Raw genomic sequence first — 24,058 nt, 5'->3', positions numbered from 1 at the left:
GCTGGGCACACGTCCCAGCCCCCTTCTCCTCGGCCTTCGCTCCGTGCGAAAGGGCTCCATGGAGCCGGAAGGGAAGAGGGCTGGGAGGAGACAGATGCACACGCGCCTCTGTCTCCTCCTCCAAGGTGCCATTTTCTGGCTTATTTCTGCTTATTTCTGTTAAGGCAGAGCTATCCAAGGTGCTGAAACTATTTAAAGTGCCGATTAAAACCCACAGTGGAGTCATTGCCCCAGTAATATAACAGCTAACACTGCCCTCTAGATGTTTTGGACTACAGACTCACAATCTTTTAACACTGGCCACACTGGCAGTTAAGTGTTATGTCACCTGTCCAAAAATCATCTGGTTAAACTTGGACAAGACACCCTGGCAGTAGTCCAAATCTGATGATTAGCCACAACAGCTGTCCTTAGTTGTTTTTAAAGTGTTTTTATCTTACGAGCCACCTTGGGTCCCTTTTTGGGAGAAAGATGGCATAAAAATTAAATAGATAGACAGACAGACAGACAGACAGACAGACAGACATACAGACAGACAGATTCTGTCTCAGAGAGCTCTGGTGCCTCCACAAACTACAGTTCTCAGGATTCCCTAGCACTGAGCCAGGGCAGTTAATGTGGTTTCAAACTGGATTATTTCTGCAGTGTGTTTTGGTCCTTACTGGGGCTGCACTGCTAAAAAGGTAGGTTTCTGGAGATGTATCTATGACTACAGAGCTTAGTCACTGTAGCTATGTTCTCTGCTGCTGGATCTTGGTCCCTATTTCCCCAGAACATACTTAGTTACTTAGTTTGTTTGTGTATTTATATATTTATTAGCACAGAAAGGCATTTCACCCTTACAACATCTCTGTGAGATAAGCTGAAAGATTGTAACCTGAAAGGAAGTACAGTACTCTGTTTCTGATGGGAAATTGGAGCTTCTCTTTCCCCCATCCACTTGTTATCCTCTGCACTGTGTTGGGTTACATACTGATTGAAGAGCCAGCCGAGGGAGTATATAGTTGTTAACTGGAACAGTATTATTACTGAAGGCACACTGTGCTTGCTTTCATCTGATACTTCCACATATAAGCCGTCTCATCAGCTGCAGCGGTAAAGATCCTGTTTCCTTCTGGGCTCAGCGCCATGTGCAGAACCCTTCCTTTGTGAGCTAACATTTGGAAAAGGAAGATGTAGGGAGGGGAAAAAATTAAACATGAATATTCAGATTTTTTCTGCAAAAGAGCTTTAGTGCCTCACCAAAGTCAGGATTGCAGAGGATGCTGCTATGGCAGGTAAAGTGTTTTAACTGAAATGGATGAAAAGGCCACTGTTCTAGTGATGGTGGAGAAGAATGATGGGACAGAAAATGAGCTCCACTAAGCTGTGGCTCTTGGTGGAGGGGGTTATTGTTGGCAGGAAGGACTTTGGTTGTTTCAGTGCAACAGATTAATGTTTACAGCCCAACATACCCTCCAACTGCATAACCAATTAATCCTCTGTTGTTCCACTTTTTCAGCTGCTTTTAAAATGTCCCATTTTCTTTCTCCTCCTCCCACTTTCCCCTGTGTCCTCAGCTTACTTCGGTTGCTGCAAACTGAGCTCAAAGACAGAAGTAGTTTGCACTCAATTAACTCAGCAGAGGGGCAGAGAAATGGAAAGGAAGGAATCTTGCCTTTCCCTGCAGGCTCAGGCAAAAGCTAAGTGCTGCAGCCTCTTCTAGCTTCTGTGTTCTTCCTCATTAATAACTTTTGTCATCTCCACCACACTCTGAAATTGCTTGGCTACATATGGCCTGGTTTTATCTGTGAAATGTTGGAGGGTGTGGTCAAATAATTTTTTATTTTATTTTAATCTGAATCAGTCAGGCCACATGTGAATCAAATTAGGGATGCAAGAAAACCTCCCTGAAATTATAGTGTATAAAACTGAAAATAGGCTCGCTGTTCATGTAAGACGATGTTGAGCGACAGTGTAAGCCGACACACTGGCTGTGGTTATCAACAAGCTTACCACAAAGTTCTGCTGAATTTGAAAGTGCAGGATACCTCCAGATGTTCACCTTATTCTGAGGATGGCCTTGCCCCGTCACTATTTCTTTGGTATTTGGTAACCATAGCAGGGAACATATCTAGAATATTGTTGTATTTGAAAATATTTTTTGTAGAAAATATTTCATGGTTTTAAAAAAACAACTTTAAGATCTTCATATACAATTCTTGGCACAGTTTTGGCTATAGTTGTTTATATCTTGCAAGCAACAAAATAGATCAATAGTGCCAGAGGGCCTACGTACACTTTATGGCACACATAATCTGGACCCAATTTTGTTTTCCAAAGAAGAAAAGCCATTTGAAGGAGGGAGCAATCTGAATGGAGAAACAGCATGAATGGATGGGTGCTTAACCCTTTCACATCTTTTGTTCTCTCTTTCAGTTGCTTCCCATTAGCCTATCCTCACCCAGTTGAGTAAAATTTAGAGTGTTTTGAGATAGGGAGGATCCACTGACCATGTAGTCTGGTGTCTAGAAACATTGGATAGGGAAAGGGTTAAGTGCCTCACACATCTCACAGCGTCTCTGCTCAACACTGTCCAGTTCTGAAGCTGTTTAACTTTTTTTCTTCTTATATGTATAGTTAGCTGCTGTTTTGTTATCTTTAAAAACAGTGTGACAAATTGCCATGACCTATTGCTGCATGAATTAATCTGTGCCACTCAAAGTAGTGGTCCATCAGCCAGTTCTATCCCACAAGCCATCATCTGCTGGGCCCTGGAGAATTTCCAGAAAATAAAGAAACCGTTGTAGCGAATGGGCACAAATACTGGCCCTTGGCACATTGGGGGGAAATGTGCTAGTCCCACACATCGTATAAATGAAAAAGCACAGCATTAAGCAACTGATAAAACATCAAGATGCAGTGGGAGAAAGTTGAGATTCGGTCCACTACAACTCAGCTGTGGCACCAGGATGACAGCTTCCCAAATTTCACTAAAAGGAAAAAAAGGAAGGCAAGCAAGCCAGAATAATCTGGCTGGTAAAGTTGTGGGTATATCTTGCAGTGCAAAAAGCTTTGCAAGCTACCAGCTAGGATAGTTGAAAGAGGAAGGGGCAGTCAAACCAGAAGATCCAGAATCAGACACAGGAGTCTGAGAAGGTGACAAAGCAAAGTCCCATGAGAGTGATGTATAATGCTTGTAAACAATTCAATTTGCTCATTTGTTTCTGAGTCTCCAAATCATTTTTGATTTATGGTAACCCTAAGGCAAACCTATCATAGGGTTTTCTTGGCATGTTTCTTCTCAGGGGGTTTGCCATTGCCATCCTCTGAGGCTGAGAGAGTGCGATTTGCCCGTGATCACCCAGTGGGTTTTTATGCTCAAATAGGGATTTGAACCCAAATCTCCAGAGTCATGCTCATATGAATCTCCATTACACACAGCACCAGCGCCAACACAATCACTCATTTATTTCAGAGGGGAATATTGCTCTTCCTGAACTACTATGGAAATGGAGACAGATACATAAGAGGCCCTCACAAGAAGAGGAGTATGCAAAATTTAAATATTATGGCTTTACCTGAGATTTTGAATTTACAGTTCCAAGACTTTTCATGTCGCTTATGTTCCAGATGCGCAAACATCTATCCTCCATTCCACCTCCTGTGGCAATTACTCCAGTTTGCCATGGACACCACCTCACTGCCTAATGAGAAAAAGAGCAATAGCATCATGATTTTTAAAATGATGGTTGTGTTTCTGGGGAAATGCACCCAGCAACAGTTTGGCTATTACAAAAAGAAATATTTCCAGAGTAAGTAGGAAAATAGTCAATAAATGATATTTATTTATTTATTGTTTAAATGTTTTTTTATGTTCCTTTTTAGGGAACTGTATTATCCTTTTATTGTTCCTTTGTTTTCAGTAATGTTGTTAGGCAACTTGAGCGCTGTTTTCAGTGGAAAAGCAAGAACAATTTTTTTATAAACACATGCATGTATATGTATGTGCCTTCAAGCCTCCTGTCATGGTGACTCCATGAATTTAATAGGATTTTCTTAGGCAAGGAATACTCAGAATTGGTTTTGCAAGTTCCTTCCTCTGAAATATAGCCTTGGTCTTCATTGGCAGTATTCCATCCAAGTTATTACTATTATTATTATTATTTGTATTCCGGTTTTTCACAAAGGAATCAAAGCGGATTCCAACAGTATAAATAAAACATCAAATCATAAAAAATACAATTTAATAAACCCCAAACCCCAACCCTCCCCCCCAATCATAAAAACAATAATAATCTCATAAAAAGAGATTAAACATCAAAAAAATTAAAACTATTCAATAGAAATACGTTAAAATTTCAGGTAGATTAGCGGAAGAAATGAATCTTCCTCTAGAGGAGGGGGGACGGGGGTGATGGTATCAAACAATTTTGGTATCGGTAGCAATAGAGGTGTTAACACAGGGGGGAGGCAAGTCTAATGGATCTAACCTAGTCTGGGAAGGCCTGCCGGAAGAGACCTGTACTAACCAGGGCTGAACCTTTTTAGCTTCCAAGATCAGGCAGTATTTGGTGCGTTTAAGACATTTATATTTTTTTCTTTGTACAACAGGTAGTTTCAAGTTGACCACAACAAAAGTGGTATAAAGTGGTATAAAATCTGACTGAACTACATATGCCATACATTTGTAAATTAACTCTCTTCATCTTACCTTTACAGCTGAGGAATGGAGTATGGTGGTCAGTGGTGTATACTGCACTGGTACACCAAGATCATTGGACCAAATATTCAGTAGGCCATCATTAGAACCGCATGCCAACAGTTTAGTGTCTGGTGACCACTGTAGGCTACTAATACTCTGTTTACTTTGCTGAACCATCCCAACGTAATGCTTTGCTTCTCGAATGTCATGATGGTGAATGTATCCTAGCCTTGAACCACTGTGGACAACAGGAAAGAGCACTATTTAATATGAATGAATTATATACCTGATACCAGATATGTAAATACCTGGGCCCTCATAGAAGCAAACACAGTTCTCAGAAAGTGGGGTGTTTTGTAACTTCAGATGGAGAAGCCAAACTTTATTGCCTATGTTTTAACACCTTTGTTCCATCAACTCATGATGTGGAGATGGAGTGATCTTATCTTTTGCCTACATACACCTCCTGTACAACATCCCAGTGCATAAGACCATCACTTTCCTTTTCCTGCCTGCTATTTTACCATCTTTACTGAGGAATAAGCTTCAAGCAAGATTCCACTCCTCCTCTCTTGCCTGCCTTGGTTGGGTTAATTGCACACAGACTACTTTTTCACTTTAGACTCAGTTTGCAGCTACTGATGTAGGCCAAGGGCAAAGACAGGAAGTGAGAGACTTGGACATTTTGAAAGCAGACGAAAATGTGAGATCTTTTTAGATTGTAAGCCTGAGGGCAGGGAACCGTCCAATTAAAAAGATTATATGTACATCGCTGTGTAAATTTACAGTGCTTTATAAATAAAGGTTAATAATAATAATAATAATAATAATAATAATAATAATAATAATCAGGACTGTCCCTACTAAGCTTTAGAAAGCTTAGCAGGTTTCTGTGCATTTTGGTTGGTCTCATAAAGGTATCAACACGGATTTTGGATTCTGTTTGTTGTCATTTTTATAGTCAATACAACTACCCCTGTCACCTTCAGACTCTCTGAAGAGAACAGATGTCTTTTCTATAGTCTACACTCTTGAAATGCTTTATAGATCCCCCCCCCCCCATATAAACGGTTTACTACTATGGTGCAATAAAGCTGCAGTCCTGACCTGTTAACCATTTAAGCTTGCAAGGGAGTGTTTCCCTAAGATTTCTTCACTGCTTTCCTGTGGTACCACACACCACAGTGTTGTATCACAGCATTTCCTTTTTTAAATTATTTTAATTTTTTAAGGTACAGTGGACCCTTGTTATACGCTGGGGTTTGGTTCCAAGATCCCCCGTGTATAACAAAATCCATGTATGCTCAAGTCCCATTAAATATAATAACATAGCACAATGGTGTCCCTTATAAAAAATGGAAAATCAAGGTAAATTTATACTTTTTTGGAACATTTTCAAACCGTGGATGCTTAAATCCGTGTATAAAAAATCCGTGTATAAGAAGGGCCGACTGTACTAGTGTAACAACTATCATGATAAATTGTATTTTTCACAAAAGAACAATATCAAAAATGTGAGGGGGGTGGTGTGGTCTGTTTCTCTTCATGGGCAAGTACTGGACAGTGATGGATGCAGCATAATGATGCTTTGCTGTAATAGTGTTATTGTGGCTTAATGAGTACAAGTGAATTTTGAACAGGGCAACCTGAAAGAACTGACTAGTGTGATAAGCATTTTTCACAGGAGAAAGGCATCAAAAATAGCAGGGGATGGTGTGTTGTCTTTCTTTATCTATGGCAGTTCTTATGGTGATAAATTTGGGCATGATTGGTGTGCCATAATGGCATCCTGCCATAATAGCATTATTACAGCTATTTTTTAAAAACAAGTATTGAAGCAAACCAGTCATGAGCCACAAGTTGGGGCAAAGGGGTAGTGATAATGACATTAGTGCAGATGAAAAACTGTGTAAATCATGCCATTACAGTGCAAATGTGGCAAAGGTTGTGATACACAGCATCAACAATCAACTACTGTTGCAAGAATAGCTGAAGCAGTTTTCAAATGGAATAAACTGGCAAAACATCATGGAGTGATAAGGGCCTGTGATAATATCCATGAATAAAAATACCTATCAAAAAGCCAGTTCACAATGTTTTCTCAATAGGGATGGCTGTTGGTGTACTCAGACAGGCCATTCTGTTCACCTCAATGCCTTTCTCTCCTACTCAGGATCAGTATGGATGGGTGGGAAGGATGGGTGGGTGGGAGGACTTAATGTACGAAAGCAAGAAGACTAAGACTTGGGGAAATAGTCAATACTTCCAGTAGCAATGAAAAGAGATAGATGGCTTATGAAAATTGTTTTCACCTCAACCAGCAAAGTTAAGTCACTTTCAGTTTACACAAATCTGTAGATGGTAAGTTTCCATAGCATCTGAATTTACACACCAAAGGCTAAATTAGGAACTGAAACATAATGTTGAGTCACTGTATTAGTTATTCAAATATGAACCCAGATAAAGACATATGGAAACTTAAAGTCAACCGCACATTATTAACAACAATTGTTGTGGGCAAGGAAGCACTTTTTAATAATGGAAATTGTCACTGTTCTGTGACTCTCTATTTTATGTGTTATGCTCCTCCAAGTTAATGTAAAACCAGCATTATTTTCATGGAGGTTAAGGGTTAGCAGCTCAGGAGTAATAAGTAGAATAATAATAATAATAATAATAATAATAATAATAATATTTATTTCTATCTTCCCGCCTCTCCCAATGGATCGAAGCGGGATCACAGCAAGGTTAAAATTACAATTACAATATTGCATCATTAGTTACTGCATACTCTGCAGTTCTTCCAATTTGACAGAGGAGACTATCATATTTACTTTAAAGAGACTTATCCCTGATGGGATAAATTCGCATTTAAATTTAAAAGCAGGTGTTATCGCACTTAGCCACAGCAGGGAGAGTGCAATACCCATCTACAGCCCAGATCCCAGCTGCGCTTATCCAGAGGCTTTACAAAAATAGGACCTTGCCCCCAAACTTAGGCTTTTTGCTACAGTTGCCCTTCAACAAGACTTATCTGATGACTGTTGCCCTCAGACTTCAGTCTGAGTCACTATTCCTTTGTTCCCATCTGCTTTCTGAAACCTGCATATTCAAGCCTTGTGGTTTCACCTTTTCTTTAGGATTTGTAGAGCCTCTTATCCAATGCTCAACCCTCAACCTCCCCTACCCTCTGACAGTTGTCTATATTCAGTTAGCTCTGCCTGCTGCATGAAAGAGTGAGTCTCTCTAGTATGCATGTTCTTCTATATTTCTCCCAATAAAAGCTCATGTAGTTTCCCATGCCTCGAGTCGCTGTCAGTTATAGAACATAGCACATGCATATGCTTCATTGCTCACCTGCTAAGTATGTATCCATTCCAGCTCATGGCTCCAATGACAGATCTACAGCCAAATATGTTTCTCAGCCTCTTTTGAGTTTCAACATCCCATAACTGACACAAAAAATACCCCAAAAATGAAATAATTATGTCTTCATTTGCACATTTGTGAACTTAATTTCAAGTTGATTATTTATGTCACCTTATTTATTTGCTCAGATAAAATACTGCATAAAATACAAGTTTGGGTGGAGGGGAGGCTAAAATGATCATTCTACTTCACTTTATCAATCTATGCTGCTCATACAAAATGCCATCCTTTTAATACCAGATTATTTATCAGAAATTGAAAAATTGCTTTTGTGGTTTTGCTTTACTAACACTGAGAATCTGAGAGTCATCATAACCACTGACCTTCCTTACTAGATGATTCTGGCCATGGTAGTTTATTATTGCTGTTTTCTTTTGAATAACTATTAGCAGCAGTTTTTACGTTCACACCCTTACTAACATTAACTAAAACCCTCATTTAAGTTAGGATTTCCACTCTAAAATATCACAATGGTAAATGTCACGAACTAGCAAGAAAGACTATATTGAATTCAGTCTCCAGTTAAGATATCTTTGATGCACTTTGATAATTGCCATCAAGACTTATGGTAACCCTATGAATGACAGACCTTCAAGACAGCATGACACAACCATACATCGAAATCAGAAATGTGATGGCATCGAGTTTAATGCAAAGGAAATTACAGTCAACCCTCTGTTTTCATGGGGGAACCATTCCGGACAACCATCCACCTGCAAAAATAGAGTTTTGCATATATTCAAGCCACATTGGCTTGAATATAGGCGCGCGACCGCAGGAGCAAGCAAGAGAGCACCTCAGGCATGCGCCCCATTATTTCCCCCTCCATTCGTCCTTCGCGCATAAGTGAGGAACACAGTTTTCAAAACTGCGAGAACAGAGAGAGGACTGTACTAACATTTTCTTACATCCAAATATATTCCGTGACATATTTATTTTGGCGGTAAGTAGAAACTTGACTTTTTAATTTAAGAAGACATTTGATTAAACATTTTGATTCCCCTTGGGTATGTTTTAGCTGTAATGTTTAACTATTGTTCTTATTTTTGTTTATTATATTAATTTTCAAAGATTATTTTAAATCAGGGCAGGTAAAGTGTACCTGTTTCTGCAGTAGATAAACAAACCAGACACAACTGTAATGTAATTATAGCTGGGTCAAGGCCATACATTCTGCTAAACATATGATTCATTTCATTTAGTAACTGCTATATGGAGAGATTAGTGGCACTATATTCATTTTGTCTAAAAATGAGACTCTGAGAGTAAGAAACCCCTACCTGCACTTCTCCATCACTAGTGCCAAGTGCAAGGTAAGAATTTTCTCTCATCCACGCCAGAGAAGCAATATATTTGGATCCAGAGTATAAATCTATGCTTTCAAGTTTTTCACTTCTTTCTCCATTCCAAATATGTACAACAGATTCTAAAGCAAGAGCAAGAAGATTATCTTGGCTCCAATCCAATATGTTTAGATCTGGAAAAGGGAAAAATAAATCTATTTAATATTAATATTTGAACTAAAGTTGCAAGAAACAGTTTTTAATTTAAGTGGTGTCTTTATAGCATTATTAATAGAACAGAAGAGAAAGGCTGCATCTTGAGACCATTCTCTGGGCCTGATCAAGTCAAAAAGAATCAAAATATTTCTGAACGCCCAGGAATCTACTTTATATAACCACTTTTTCTAACTGGGGCACTGTGAAAGTTACACTTCTTGAATACTCTGCTATAAGATGTTGTATTAGCCACAATTTTATTATACAGTGGTGTCCCTTATATAAAATGGCAAAATCGAGGTTTGCTTTTTGGAAATTATATATTTTAAATAATATTTTCAAACCATGAATGCTTGAATCGGTGGATAAAAATTCAGTGGATACAGTGGGCTGACTGTACTTCAGTGTAAAACCAAAATTCTCAAGCTACTTTGCCAATCAAGAAAAATCCAACATAAACAATATTAAACATTTACAGTATCCAAAACAGATCATAATAAAGTAATTGGTAATAAAAGTGAAAAGAGCAGCTTGTGAACCGAAGTGTCATGATTTAACCAAAGCATCAGTAATATTAAGAAGTGAGACATTAGTTTGGATCTTAAAAGTAAGTGAGAGAAGGACTGTCGCAGAAGAAAAAGTTTGTCCCTTTCTCCTCTCTGCAATAGTCTCCCAAAAAACTTCTCTGAAGAGTAGGAGGACCAACTGGGCAATACTGTAAGGGGTGCAAAGGATTGTTGGAGAAGGGGGAAATCATCCAAAATCAGGAAGAGGTTTTACTATTCCAGTGCACTGTCCATGGCTATGCCAGTTCATGTATGTATGTTAGCTGCACCTTAAGACGTGAGCATTATAATGTCCACTTTCACATTCTGTACAAACACTGTGATGTCAGCTCTTACAATTAGTATAAAGCAGTCTCACGAGCTGAAAAGGCTCCAAAGACAGCAGAGTTTAGATTTATTCCTACACAAACACCAGCATGAGCATCGTGAACAAGGTCTGCCAAACACAGGAACCTCAGCTTATTAAATATTCTACAGCTTAAGGAAAAGCACATTGGCATTAAGGAAACATTAAACGACGACTAAAACATCCTTGGTAATAAAACACATACAACTTACAATAGTCATCACGCAAGCCTGTGACATGAAACCTAGTTTCTGGCTCCAGTGGACAGGCTTCAGTGTGAGCTGAAAAGTTTTGAACATCACGTCCACCCTTGCTGCCATCCTTGCAACCTATGAGAATCAGTGGATAGGACCATTTGATAAAGCTCCATAGTAACTTTTCTCAAACTTAATATTCTCTTAAGATGGCTATTAGCAACAGCAAAGTTCAAGTGAAGCCCATACACAAAGTCAACCAAGTTCAAAGTCATATGTAAACCACCCACCCAGTCACATTAAAGCATCCACCACCCATATGTAAACCACCCATGGTCATATGTAACCCCACATCTGTCTGTCTACTTTAGAGTAGGTATTCTAAGCTCCTGAGCCAATGATTGTCCCATTCCCTAGAAATGAAGTGGGCAGTTATTGTTGCTATGTGACTTCAAGTTGCTTCTGACTTATGGCAACTCTAAGGTGAACCTATCATGGGTTTTCTTGGCAAGATTTGTTCAGAGGAAGTGTGTCATTGCCTTCCCCTAAGGTTGAGAGAGTGTGACTTGCCTAAACAGGTTTCCATGGCTGAGCAGGGATTTGATCTCTCCATACACAGGTCTTAAAAGCAATAACCCTCTCTCCCAGTTGCTTCCCTATCACCAACTGTAAGCATCAAGTTTAGATTATATTAATGAGTAACAACTTTTAACAACCCAGTTAAGGCTGGTGGTTTCCATGTTAGTGGAGGCCATGAATCCACTCTGGGTTTTGGTCTGAAGGAGATATCCCAAGGTGCCAAAACTATTTTGGAGATAGGACCAATCATACTGTGACAGCACCTTTAAAATTTCTATCTGAAACCCGGAGTGAATTTACTGGTCCATTAACCCAGAAGTGGACCTCCATGAAAATGATCCATTCAAGCTAGCAGCTTTTACCACTTCTTGTGTCAGAGGAATTTGTACATTAATCTTGCAGTGTGTGAAGAGCAAGAAGAGAAAAATGTAAAAAGACCATCTGAATAAACCTCAATTCAGACTGTCAAAGGATGCTTCCTTTGCCACAGTCTATGCCAGTGGCAAGTCAGACAGGGCCTGCAAGCTTACTGCCAACTACTCATTTAAGAGTCACCTGCAACCACAACCACGTGTACAGCTGAAATGCAGCAGCATAGCCACTGAAAAAGAGGCTTTTCCCCTTCAAAAGAAACATAATGGAATTGCAAACCTACTTCCAAAATGTTGCACAGGATGCATTTAATTCTTTAAAAAGGAAAATATATTTTTATGGTGAAAATGCTGCCTTTTCTGCTTTGTTTCTTTTCCCTCCAGAGGACATTTATTTATTTATTTAAATTCAGTGTTGGAAGCACATTGTACTTTCCTGCAGATGGATGACCCCCAGAGTTTGAGAGGTTCTAGTTTATGCCAAAGTACAATTTTTAATATTTTTTTAAAAGCTCTAGTTTTGAAAGGCCATTTAATTATGGCAAATTTTTCATTCTCCTCTCATCTCTTCAACTCAACCTGCTATCTTTCAAAAAGAAAGCACATACTTTTATTTGTTGTAATTTTTGCATTGTCACTAGCTGTAAAGTGTTCAAAGATTTTCTTCCCACAACAAACGCTTTTCATATCTGTCTGTCTCATCTTCATCACAAGTTTCTTTCTTAAAATGATCTGTAACCTCAAAACCCCTAATGATGACATTAACTCCGCTAAACAGATGCGGCTGATGGTTACAGTTCCCATCAAAGAGACCCCCAAAATGCAAACCTTCCGGAAATGGCTTCCCACATCACACTCACCTTTCTTGTCTCTGATCTACACATGTATCCACATATCTGAGAAAAATGACTATGACCAATTGAAAGGGGGGAAAGAATGGTGACTAAAAACCATATAGAGGCAAGCAGCATAGCCAGCCTTGCAGCAAGACTTCTTTTGCATTTTGTGAATAAACACTTGGCCAATACATAAAATACACGTTCACATTACACAGTTATAATGCTATGATTACATTTTAATTGCCATGGCTACATCTTATGGAATTCTGGGATTTGCAGTTTGGTGAAGCACTAGAACTTTCTGGCAGAGAATTCTATATACCTTTCTCTACATTGCAAATTTCAGGATTCCATAGGATGTTGTCACGGCTCTTAAAGTGTAATAATAGCACTATAATTTTCTAGTATGGAAGGGCTCTAAAAGTTTGGAATTTCTATAGAGACCCATTTATATTTAGTATGGCACCGTTAAATGTGAAGAAATGTGTGTAAATCAGCTTTCTCCAGTACAGTAATCTCCAGATGTCTTGGACTAGAGATTGCATCATCATCACTGCCACCACACAACTTGGCCCAGTTATTGTGTTGTATTATTTTCATGGAGTAGAAATGGTGTACAGCACTGTTTCCCAATCTTGGGACTCCATCATGTCAACCATTATCCCTGCTCTCTGAGAAAGAAGTGAGTTGTAGTCTACCAACATCTGGGGATCCAAGACTGGGAACCACTGGTCCAAACATTAAATCCATGCAGCTCTTGCTTTGAAACAAATGAGTGTGCATCGATATTTATATCAGTAACCAGAGCTTGAAAGGGGTCATTCATTTTTTGGACTACAGGGACTTCCTAATCTGCAAGGCCCCACTTTATTTCTGCCCTGCTTTTTGTCAAAACAATCAAAGCGGCTTACACTATTAAAATTAATACAACAATATATACAAAATATTCCCCTCTTTAAAAAGAATTAAACATTTAAGATTTAAAATTACATAAAGACAATTACAGTTAAAACAATAACAGTGGGCAGAATCATCATATCTATGTGGGGGATATTACATGGCCAAGTAGTTTATTCTAGGAAGGCCTACCAGAAGAGATCCGTCTTAATAGCTTTCTTGAAGTTATCTAAATTGGTAATTTGATGGATCTCATCCAGCAGACTATTCCATAGAGTGGGAGCAGTTGCAGAAAAGGTCCTCTGGGAGGTCGCAGCCAGCCTAGTCTTTATAGGCTGCAATAAATTCCTCCCAGAGGACCTGAGAATATGGGGTGGATTATATGAAAGTAGGCGATCCCTTAGATAAGTTGGGCCCAAGCCATGTAGGGCTTTAAAGGTTATAACTAACAGCTTGTACTGTGCCCGAAAATTAATAGGCAGCCAGTGGAGTGACTTTAATATTGGCGTTATATGATAATTCCTACATGTTTCAGTAATCAGCCTGGCCGCCATCTTCTGTACCAGTCACGGTTTTTGGACTAGGCACAAGAGTAGCCCCATGTAGAGCACATTGCAAAAATCAAATCTTGAGGTTACCAGTGCTTGTACTACAGTTTCAAGGTCCCCCAGTTCCAGGAAAGGGCACAGCTGGCACATCAGCTGAAGCTGATAACAGGCGCTCTTGACTGTCGCATTCACCTGATTTGTCATTAAGAAGCACCCCCAGACTGCGAACACAGGCCTTTGAGGAGAGTGTGAATCCCTCTAGGACTGGAAGTTACAACTCAATGCCTGGTTTAGGGGCCCCTACTGTAAGTACCTCTGTTTTGTCTGGATTCAACTTGAGCTTGTTTTCCATCATCCAGTCCATTACTGAGTCAAGACACTGACTGAGGGGAGAAATGCCATTTGTTATCGTCGCCGATGCCCGAGACATGCAGAAATATAGTTGGTTGTCATTAGCATACTGATAACACCCCGCCCCATTTCTGCAGATGATTTCTCCCAGCGACTACATATAAATATTAAATAGCATTGGGGACAAGATGGTGCCCTGAGGCACACCACAATTTAGCTCCGTTTTTGAGGAGCCACTGTCCTCTAGCATCATCCTCTGGAACCTGCCCAAGAGAAAGGAACAGAACCACTGGAGTGCAGTGCCTCCAATTCCTAACTCTCTCTGGCATTCCAAGAGGATGTTGTGGTCTATTGTATCAAATGCTGCTGAGAGGTCTAGAAGCACCAACAGGGTCACGCTTCCTCTGTCGATGCCTAGACGAAGGTCATCAGATAAGACAACCATGGCAGTCTCCACTCCAAATCCCGTCCTGAAGCCAGTTTGAAATGGATCAAGAAAATCGGCTTCATCCAAGAACACCTGGAGCTGAAGAGCAACAGCCGTCTCAATCACCTTGCTCAAAAATGGCAGGTGAGATACAAGCTTGTAGTTTTTCATGTCCAGGGGGTCAAGGGAAGTTTTTTTTCAGGTCGCCTTAACTTCCTTTAAAGAAGATGGTACATAACCTTCCCTAAGGGATGCATTGATGACACGTCTAGGAAGTGCTATCAAGGCATCACCGCCCTGGACGGCCAGCCATCATGGGCAGGGATCAAGAGAGCATGTCGTTTTTTTCACCTTTCCAAGGATCTTGTCCACGTCATCAGTATTCACAAGCTCGAAGTGATCCAGTCTAATCTCATAAACGGTTTTACTGGACGCCTCATCAGTTGATTTTGCTCCAATATTGGCGTCCAAGTGGGCTCTTATTTGAGAGATTTTATCTGCGAAGTAGTTGTTAAATGCATCACAGCAGGCCGTTGTTGGGTTAAGTAGAGGGTTCTGGGTAGGCAGCATCACCATCAGTTCCCTCACGACCCTAAACAGTTCTGCCGGACGTGACTTTGCAGATGCAATACATGTAGACGAGGAGAATCTCCTCGCTGCTTTTATTGCCTCTCTATAAGAATAAAGATAATTCTTATGATGAATTCTGTCAGATAAGAGTCCAGTTTTCCGCCAGTCACGCTCTAGTTGTTGTCCTGCCCACTTCATATTCTTCAACTCTCCGGTATACCAGAGCTTCCAATTTGAAGCGGGTTGGAAAGGATGTTTGGGAGCAATTGTGTCAATAGCCCCAGTAAGATCGGTGTTCCATGTATTCACTAAGGCTTCAACAGAGTCACCGGCATTATCAAGCATTAAACCCTCTAGGGCTTCCTGGAATCCAAGCAGTTCCATTAGCCTTCGAGGGCGGACCATTCTAATAGGTCCTCCACCCCTGAGGGGGCAGTCAGTGGCTCTTAGTGGCCAGTGTCATGTTAGCTGGAGGTTTGGCAACTGCAGACTAAAAAATTAAATTTTCAAAACTCAGTAACATTAATTGACCTGTGCTATACCTTTCCAGATACAATTAAATTTTTCACAGATCCTGATGCTTCCGTTTTCTGAAATGCCATGCCTTTTCCCTTCACTTGTTAATGTCTGGTGGTGGCATTTCTGTAAGAAAGTGGACATGAAATTATAGTTTTAAATAACAGAAGGCTAAAGCCATCTCTTCTATATATGTATTGAACAGTTCTAACTCAGTATAATCTGTTCTAACCATACCTAATCTAGTGCGTTCCAGACATTTTGTCCTGTGGCTGATAGAAATTGAAGTTCAAAATATCTGGAGGTCACCAAATTGGAACAGGCTGGTTTATTCTAACCTGATAGTTTTAATGAGAAATGCTGGAGACTGATTGAACCTAGGATTTTCAGCATGCAAAAATGTGATTGAGTATACATTTTGCATGCAGAAAATCTTGAGTTCAGTCAGTCTCTAGCACTTCTCATTAAAGCAATCAGGTAACAGACTGCCTACACAAAAACCAAGTTAGACTTTAATATGAATCAGTATAATCTGGTCCAGCCATACCTAACCTAGTGCCTTCCAGATGTCTTGTCCACATGAATGAGCAATTTTGACTCAGAGAAACAGGTTATCATTGCACTTAATAGTACCACAATAACTATGCAACAATAAGTACTCATTTTAAAATGAGTATGTTTTGTTTCAGAGGGCGTTTTCCTGCTGTTTCCTTCTAGCAGCAGCAACAGGTAGCCACATTACTAATTCAAATACATTTCAAAAAGATGATTGAGAATCTGTCTTTATAAACACTATCTGAAAAAAAGGCTTTAAACCTATCAGATACATTGTTACATACCTGTTTCTCTGATTTACTTCTTTCACACAAACTAGTGGCATTAGTATATGTTTTGGATTCATTTATAGTGGCTTCAAGAAGTATGTTAAAAGACACTGAAAGACAAAACATATTGAAAGAAATGACTATATATGCCCAATCAATAACATTATTAAATAATGTATGGTCAGTCTTCCTATATATTGAAAATAAACTAGTTTTCCAAGCTTGGTGGCTCCTTCCTGAGAAAAATCCGTATGACACAAACAAACAACCAATCATGACTGATATGCTCAGTGATCACAAAATGCCAGTTAATTCTTTGGAGAGGGTGCAGAAAACCAAGTGGAAGGTAAAACGAAATGGACAATCTGTGCAAAACTAGACAAAATTTTAAATAGGAGCATTCCATTCTGCAACATTTTCCTGCAAATATCATCTTAGATAGTATTTGGATCTCATCCAGCTAGAGTTGGCTCAAAGGCAGTTTTTGGCTGCCTGAGGTAATGAAGATGGTGCCCTCACTTCCATTCTAAATTCAAAAGTTGGCTGGACTGTCAGTTCAATCATTCTTCAGTACAGACAATGGGACAGTATCTTTCCACTTTTCAGCATCTGCTCCATGTTTCATTTTGACTAATGGTAGGGCCAACCCCAGTTCCATCACAACACTTTTTATGTTGTGAATCATACAGCTTAACCCCTATTCAGTGTAACTGATGTTCACAGCTTTGTGGTTTCAAGGACCAATATAGCCAAACTTTCCTAAGTGCAATTTGACTTCTTCCTGCCATGACAGGCTATCAAGCAAAAATGGAGTTCTTGGTATAGAATCTGTACTATAGTTTAATAAAATCTGTACTAATTTTTCTTGTAGATTCATAAGAGAAGCCTTGCTAATAATTTTGGTAGGTAGTAGGTAATAATTTTTGGTAGGCATTTGATAAAGCTATTTGTTAAAGGTCTGTTATGAAGTCAGGGGACACAGTTTGTAAGGGCATTTACTCAGGCTAAAGTCCAACTGAATATGATGAATTTTATATTTTGCAAACAGGACTGGCCTAAGATATTTTGCTCTCTGAAGCAAGAATTGGGATGGTCTCACCACCACCCCAACTAGCAGTTCAATCTTATTTCAACAGTGGTATACAGACAGCACTTACTATTTGATCTAAAGATAGCTTTGGCGGAACAGAGAAGGCTGTATGACACACATAGCTCAGTTCTCCAATAGAAGGGAATGGCTAGGAGATAAAAGAAAAAGTCTGTGTGGTGAGATGGCTTGATTAGAACACTGGGAGACTTGGGCTCGAATTCATGATCAAACATGGAAAGAGCAAGAGACACTGGACAATATCACACGATTGTAACTGGACTAGAAAAAGTCACAAACCCTGTTCCTAGGCAACTTCGCATTCAGTGTGCTGTTGTTTGGCGTGATGTACATGTCTCCTTTGGTCCTGGTTTCCACCACCCCAATCTGGAAGGGGGGGGTTCCCATGAAGCCACACTGCAATTCTTCTTCAATTTTGCTTCCGCTTGTTTTTCAGCATTGCTGGGGGGGGGGGCTGCTGCCTGCTAATTAAGAGGCATGGACCCAGAGCTATTGGATAACCATTATATTCACATTTTAACGTGTCAAGAGTGAATATATGCTCATTTTAACGTGAATAGAGCATGTTCTTTCAACCATTCTTCCTGCCCCCCTAAAACCTCTTTTGTAAATTGTGGGGTTCCTTGGTTCCTCTCTCTCACTCACCTAAATATGCTATCCTCCAGTCATCTGGAGTCTCACTGAGTATGCACAAGGGTGCCAATTCTCAATTACCAATCCAGGGATGGCTTACTTTGCACAGAATCTGGATCGCGCTCGGGGAGGCCATTACAGTGAATTTAAGGTGTAATAAGTACAGTGTGCCCATGTTATATGCAGGCACGTTTTACGTGGATTCCGCAATGGAAGTGATGGAGGCGCACGCCGGAAAGAAACAATGGCGCACGCTCCCGTGGCATGAGCCCCACGCACCACCGCCACAATTCCGTGGGCACGAGCCCCGTTCATTTGAATGGGGCTTGAACATCCGCGTTTTTTCTTTTACGCGGGGGGATCCGGAATGAATCCCCCACATAAGGGGAGGGCGGACTGTAATCATGTAATTGCATGGATTTTCGAATTGACCTTGCTATCTTCTCTTTCAAAATTGAGAGCCTCCCGTCCCATTTGATAGACTCCACTGTTTCAGCCTTAAAGGAAGGCAATGGCAAACCTCCACTGAATAAATCTTGCCATGAAAACTCTATGATAGGATCACCAGAGGCTGGGCTCAACTTGAAGGCTGCTCCCAGGCTCTGGAATTCCTTTCCAAGAGAGGTTAGACTGGCAACCTCTTTGCTATCTTTTTGCAGACATCTTAAGATTTTTTTTTAATTTCAGCCTTTGATGACCAACTGCTCAAGTAGATTTGACCCTGCAGAATTGTGCTGTAGTGTCTATCTGTGCTTTATTTGTTGCTTTTACAACCTATATTTTAAAACTGTTTTTAATTTTATTGATGACATTAAAGCTATGTTTCTTTTACCTGTTGCAAGTCACCTTGAGTCCCAGGTTTGGAAAAAAGCAGCATATAAACAAATATTATAACAACAACAACAACATTGGGACAAAAGTCAAGGGCCCTGCCCTGTTTCTCCCATACATATCTCAATGGAGTTCGGAAACATTACTTTGTTGGACTACAGCTCCCCAAACCTCTAGCTTGGCCTAGTATCCACTGCCTGAAACAATTATCTTATTCACTATGTCTAATACTAGTGCCAACACAAACACAAATGCCTTTTAGACTTATTTTTGTTCCATTACTCCAGCATAGTATTCAGCAAATAATAACTTGTTTTGCTCATGGTTAAACACAGGTATGAAAGGATAGTCGTAAATTAAACAGAATGCCAGATATATTAGAAATACATTGGGTTTCCAAAAGAGTCTCACTTTGGAAGTATCATCTGCCACAATACCTGGAACTGCTGTGGTCTTCCCAGCTGGGTCTTTCAGATCAGAACTGTTAGCTAAAGTGGAAAATTTAGCAGGAGGACATTCTCCAAGTCCAAAAGGTTGCTCTGTCTGGTTCCCAGCGCTTGCCTGCTGCCATCTTGTGGAAATTGGGCTACTAGCAATTGGGATTTGGAATGCCAGCTTCTTCACAATGCAGCTTTTAAATTCCGCATAAGAGGTCTTGCTAGGAGTCTGCTTCCAACAAACACATACACAAACAAAACAAATAACAATAGTAAAGACTCTTCTTGAGATAGTGAAGAACATTAAGCTTGTTATGTCAACTAAAAGTATAACAGACCACTAGATGATGTTTGTGTAGTCAAATATAGTTTTAATAATGCTAATGGGAGATAATGTTTGGGGATCCAGACTAAGTCTGTAGTATAATTCAGTGGGTCCTTGGTATCTGCTGGGTTTTGGTTCCAGGACCCCTAAGCATATCAAAATCTATGGATGCTTAAGTCCCATTAAATACAATGGCATAGAAAAATGGTGTCCCTTATATAAAATGGCAAAATCAAGGTTTACTTTTGGAAATTTATATCTTTTTGAAATATTTGCAATCTGTGGATGCTTGAATCCATGGATAAAGAATCCATGGGTATGGGGGTTGGCTGACTGTACACCTTTACCTTGGAGTAAGGCCAATTTAATTCAACAGAACAAGCAGACATAAATAGTATTGCACTGTTAAGTTAGCTGAGTCTCAACATGTGTCTCCTTGGTTTCACCTTAGAAAATGAAAACTGAGTACAACTGACCTAGGGTGCATCTCACTGTAGAAATAATGTAGTTTGACACTACTTTAAATGCTCTAACTCCATCCTATGGAATCCTGGGATTTATAGTTTTACCAGGTCTTTAGCCTTCTCCACCCAAGAGTGCTGGTGCATCACCAAACTACAAATCCCAGTTAAAGTGGTGTCAAAGTGTATTATTTCTATAGTGTAGATGCATCCTTAGTCTAGGCATCCAATCTACTAACTGTTCAGGGTGTTTCACCTATGTTCTCAGCACTCCTCACAAAACGAATCCCATGTTAAGGTCTTTGGGCTGGTCTTTATTATGCAAATACATCAAAAATGTACATACTTTTGAGACATCCAGATATCGTCATCAAACAACATGTTACAAACAGCAGGTTAGGGCAGGGACTTTTTAAATGTTGATTTGGTATTGAAGATTATGATGATTTCCCCCACACTCAACCTATATCTTTTTAACATTTTTTTTCTGATAAAGAGATTTAAACATGTCACAAGCTTGGCCTTTTCTGTGCTCCCTTGATTCCCTTACTATTATGCTAATGTGGAACATTTTCTTCTTCTTATGACCAGTAAAGGAAAGCTATATTATCTCACATATTACAGATATAACAAGATGAACAGTAGATGCTTAACGCTAGCCAATAAGAATATGTTTCCAACTTATGACACCCCTAAGGTGAACCTATCATGGGATTTTCTTAGGAAGATATGTTCAGAGGAGATTTGTCATCACCTTCCACTGAAGTTTTCCAGCTGTGTGGCCACATTCCAGAAGAATTTGTTCCTGATGTTTTGCCTGCACCTGTAGTTGCCATCTTTAGAGGGTTGTGCATGGAAGTGTGGGGGGCATGTATATACTGTACTTGTTTGACCCTTGGTTGGGAGGAAGTGATTTACATGTTAATCTGTGTGTTGGTCTGTTGTTGAATGGCAAGGCTTCAGGGTGGAGGATATGCAAGGAGGATTTGTGTCTATTTAATTATCAATCCATTGTCTGGAGGCTGACTGAGGACCTCTTTCTACTACAGCAGACTCTGCAGATGTGAAAGCTACTGTTTTGTCTGTTGGCTAGACCCTAAAACCTACTAGCTGGAGAACAGTGCAAAACATGTTGTTGTTGTTTGCCTTCAAGTCGTTTCCAACTTATGACAACCCTAAGGTGAATCTATCATGGGATTGTCTTAGGAAGATATTCAGAGGAGGTTCGTCATCGCCTTCCACTGAGGCTGGGAGCATATGGCCTGCTCAAGGTCACCCAGTGGGCTTCATGACCAAGCTGGGAATGGAACCCTGGTCTCCAGAGTCCCCATCAATACTAATGGCTACAGTGGCTGGATAGCAGAGGTGGTCACATGGGGTGGAGAGGGGTAGCTGGCGTGTGTGCCAGGCAGCTTGTGTGGCATGGGGAGGGTGGCAAGACTGTCAGGAGGGGGAGGGTGGATGATGGGCACCCCTTCCTGCCTACTGCCATTTCTTCTGCCACTACCTCCTTCCCTTTCTTCCCATGCCACTCTCGTCCTATGTTGTCTCCCCAGGAGCGCCTGCCTGCCTGCCTGCCTGCCTGCCTGCCTGCCTGCCTGCCTGGAGGTGACAACAGTTTATCACACTGGGGTGACACCCTAGTAGCAGATGCCACTGACCACAGAGTAAGGTCATCAGATAAGCTTTAGCCTGTGCTTGATCAGACCAGCTCTGAGTTTTCTGCAACCACTCTAGTCCACTTCTTTCTTGCTACATTGACACCAGCTCTCTGGAAAACCAGCGAGGCAGTTTAGCTCCATCTGGTGAGAGGGGACACGGGATAGATAGATTGTGTTCACTGCCCTGATCATTTATCCATTCCAAAGATCAGCCAAGACTTAGACAGGAATGTCTGCGAAGGCAGCAAGGAACTCCCCAAGAGCTATCAGGATTCCATACGGATCCATACCCCTCCTGGGTCAGACCATTTTAATGGGTCCCCCACCGATGAAGAGATCCTGACTATCAGTAAAAGCAAGGAACCTGGAAAGCTGCTGTCCAAAACCATCTGCAGGGCCACATGATTCCCATCCCTGTTTACAAGGATTTACAATCTGCACCTAATTGTTATTCCAACTAGAGTAGGCTCACTGAATCAAGCAGTAAGCTAACACATAAGTATGGTCTTACAAGTCAGCCCTGGATTCAGCTCTAGTTGGGACAAGCATTTGGGTTTAGGTAAGTATTTTTACAGACACACTTCAATTAATAATGCATCTGACAAAAGAGTTCTTTAACACAATGTTTTTTTATGTCCCTTCCTCCTTTTCCTCCTTGTCCTCTAGCTGTTAGATTTTTAGCAGCATCAGCACTGGGAGAATGATGGGGGTGGGCTGGAGAAAAATAGTCTTTCAATGACAGGCTATAGCAACCCATCCTCAGTAAACAGTGCAATAAAGTTTTAGCAGGAAAGAATAGGATTCTGCTCTAGCCAATTCTAGTTAAGCCTGGTTGTTTCATTTCACATGGGTATATTGTTTTTGTTGTTAACTGCCATATGGATAGGCATATTGTTAGTTTTGGATAAAAAGTTTGCTGAATCATGCTGAAGTGTTTTTGTGGTGCTGCCTCTAGTACCAAATTTTATTGATTGATTGACTGAATTTATATTCCACCTTTCCCCCAAGATGGGATTCAAGGCAGCTTTTTCTATTAAATATCTGCTTAATTTCCTTTAGAGGGAATGTATAGCCTGGTTGGCTAATTAACAAAGGGAAGAAGGGAAAAGGGGTTTTTCCCCCCTCTTCTTTTTTAAAGAATAGAATCATAATGCATTGTAGATATTGTAATAGCAGATGGATGTTATATGTTCGCTGTCAAATATTAATTTTAAAAATATTGATTGATTGACTGAATTTATATTCCACCTTTCTCCCAAGCTGGGATTCAAGGCAGCTTCTTCTATTAAATTTTTCTGCTAAATTTCCTTTACCGGGAATTTATAGCCTGGTTGACTGACTAACAAATGGAAGGATGAAAAGAGTGGGTTTTGTTTCTCTTCCTTTTTAAAAACTAAAATCATAATCTATTGTAGATATTGTAATAATGGATGGATGTTATATGTTGGCTGTCAAATATTAATTTAAAAAGTATTGATTCATTGACTGAATTTATATTCTACTGTTCTCCCAAGATTTAGATTTTTCTAAATTTCCTTTAGTTGGAATTTATAGCTGGGAAGGGAAGGAGGGAAAGAGAGGGGTTTTTTCCTCGTCCTCTTTAAAGAATAGGATCATAATGTATTGCAGATATTGTAATGACAGATGGATGTTTTATATTGCAAAATATTAATATTTTGCAATATATAACATCTATCTGTCATATATATATTTAATTAAATTAAAGAACTAATGTCCAGGAACACAGGTACTTTGTTACTGAGCTATGATTACCAGACCTGTTACTGACAGTAAAGGCTTCAGTCCATGATGTTATGGTTGCACTCCAAAAGTTTTTTTGCAGCAGGTATGCAATAACAAAGCAATTTCTGAATATTGTATTATTGCCTGCTGATTTGTCTAGGAGGTGACAAGAGATTGCACTGAACAGATCTCAGTTCATGGAACATTTTAGCAAAATCC

At 40.0% G+C, this 24,058-nt stretch overlaps 1 protein-coding gene across 1 annotated transcript in view; it reads right to left on the bottom strand.

The window, feature by feature from the left end:
• Nucleotides 1–816: 816 nt before the first annotated feature.
• Nucleotides 817–24,058, bottom strand: part of LOC149324035 (cell division cycle protein 20 homolog B-like) — a 36,014-nt gene continuing 12,772 nt past the window's right edge. Inside the window, exons 4-13 of the mRNA XM_089513253.1 lie at nt 19,650–19,878; nt 16,656–16,750; nt 15,843–15,942; nt 10,737–10,853; nt 9,394–9,590; nt 8,042–8,136; nt 4,694–4,922; nt 3,561–3,686; nt 1,996–2,113; nt 817–1,153 (exon numbers count right to left, since the gene is read on the bottom strand). Of these exons, the coding sequence (XP_089369379.1) occupies nt 1,026–1,153; nt 1,996–2,113; nt 3,561–3,686; nt 4,694–4,922; nt 8,042–8,136; nt 9,394–9,590; nt 10,737–10,853; nt 15,843–15,942; nt 16,656–16,750; nt 19,650–19,878 (1,434 nt within the window). The 3' untranslated portion in view covers nt 817–1,025. The remainder of the gene's footprint in view (nt 1,154–1,995; nt 2,114–3,560; nt 3,687–4,693; nt 4,923–8,041; nt 8,137–9,393; nt 9,591–10,736; nt 10,854–15,842; nt 15,943–16,655; nt 16,751–19,649; nt 19,879–24,058) is intronic.

Source organism: Sceloporus occidentalis, unplaced genomic scaffold (genome assembly GCF_023333645.1).
Source record: "Sceloporus occidentalis isolate IW3139 unplaced genomic scaffold, rSceOcc1.0.p SCAF_1, whole genome shotgun sequence".
Taxonomy (NCBI): Eukaryota; Metazoa; Chordata; class Lepidosauria; order Squamata; family Phrynosomatidae; genus Sceloporus; species Sceloporus occidentalis.
The sequence above is the reverse complement of the archived record's forward strand: the minus strand, read 5'-3'. Positions and strand labels throughout refer to the sequence as shown.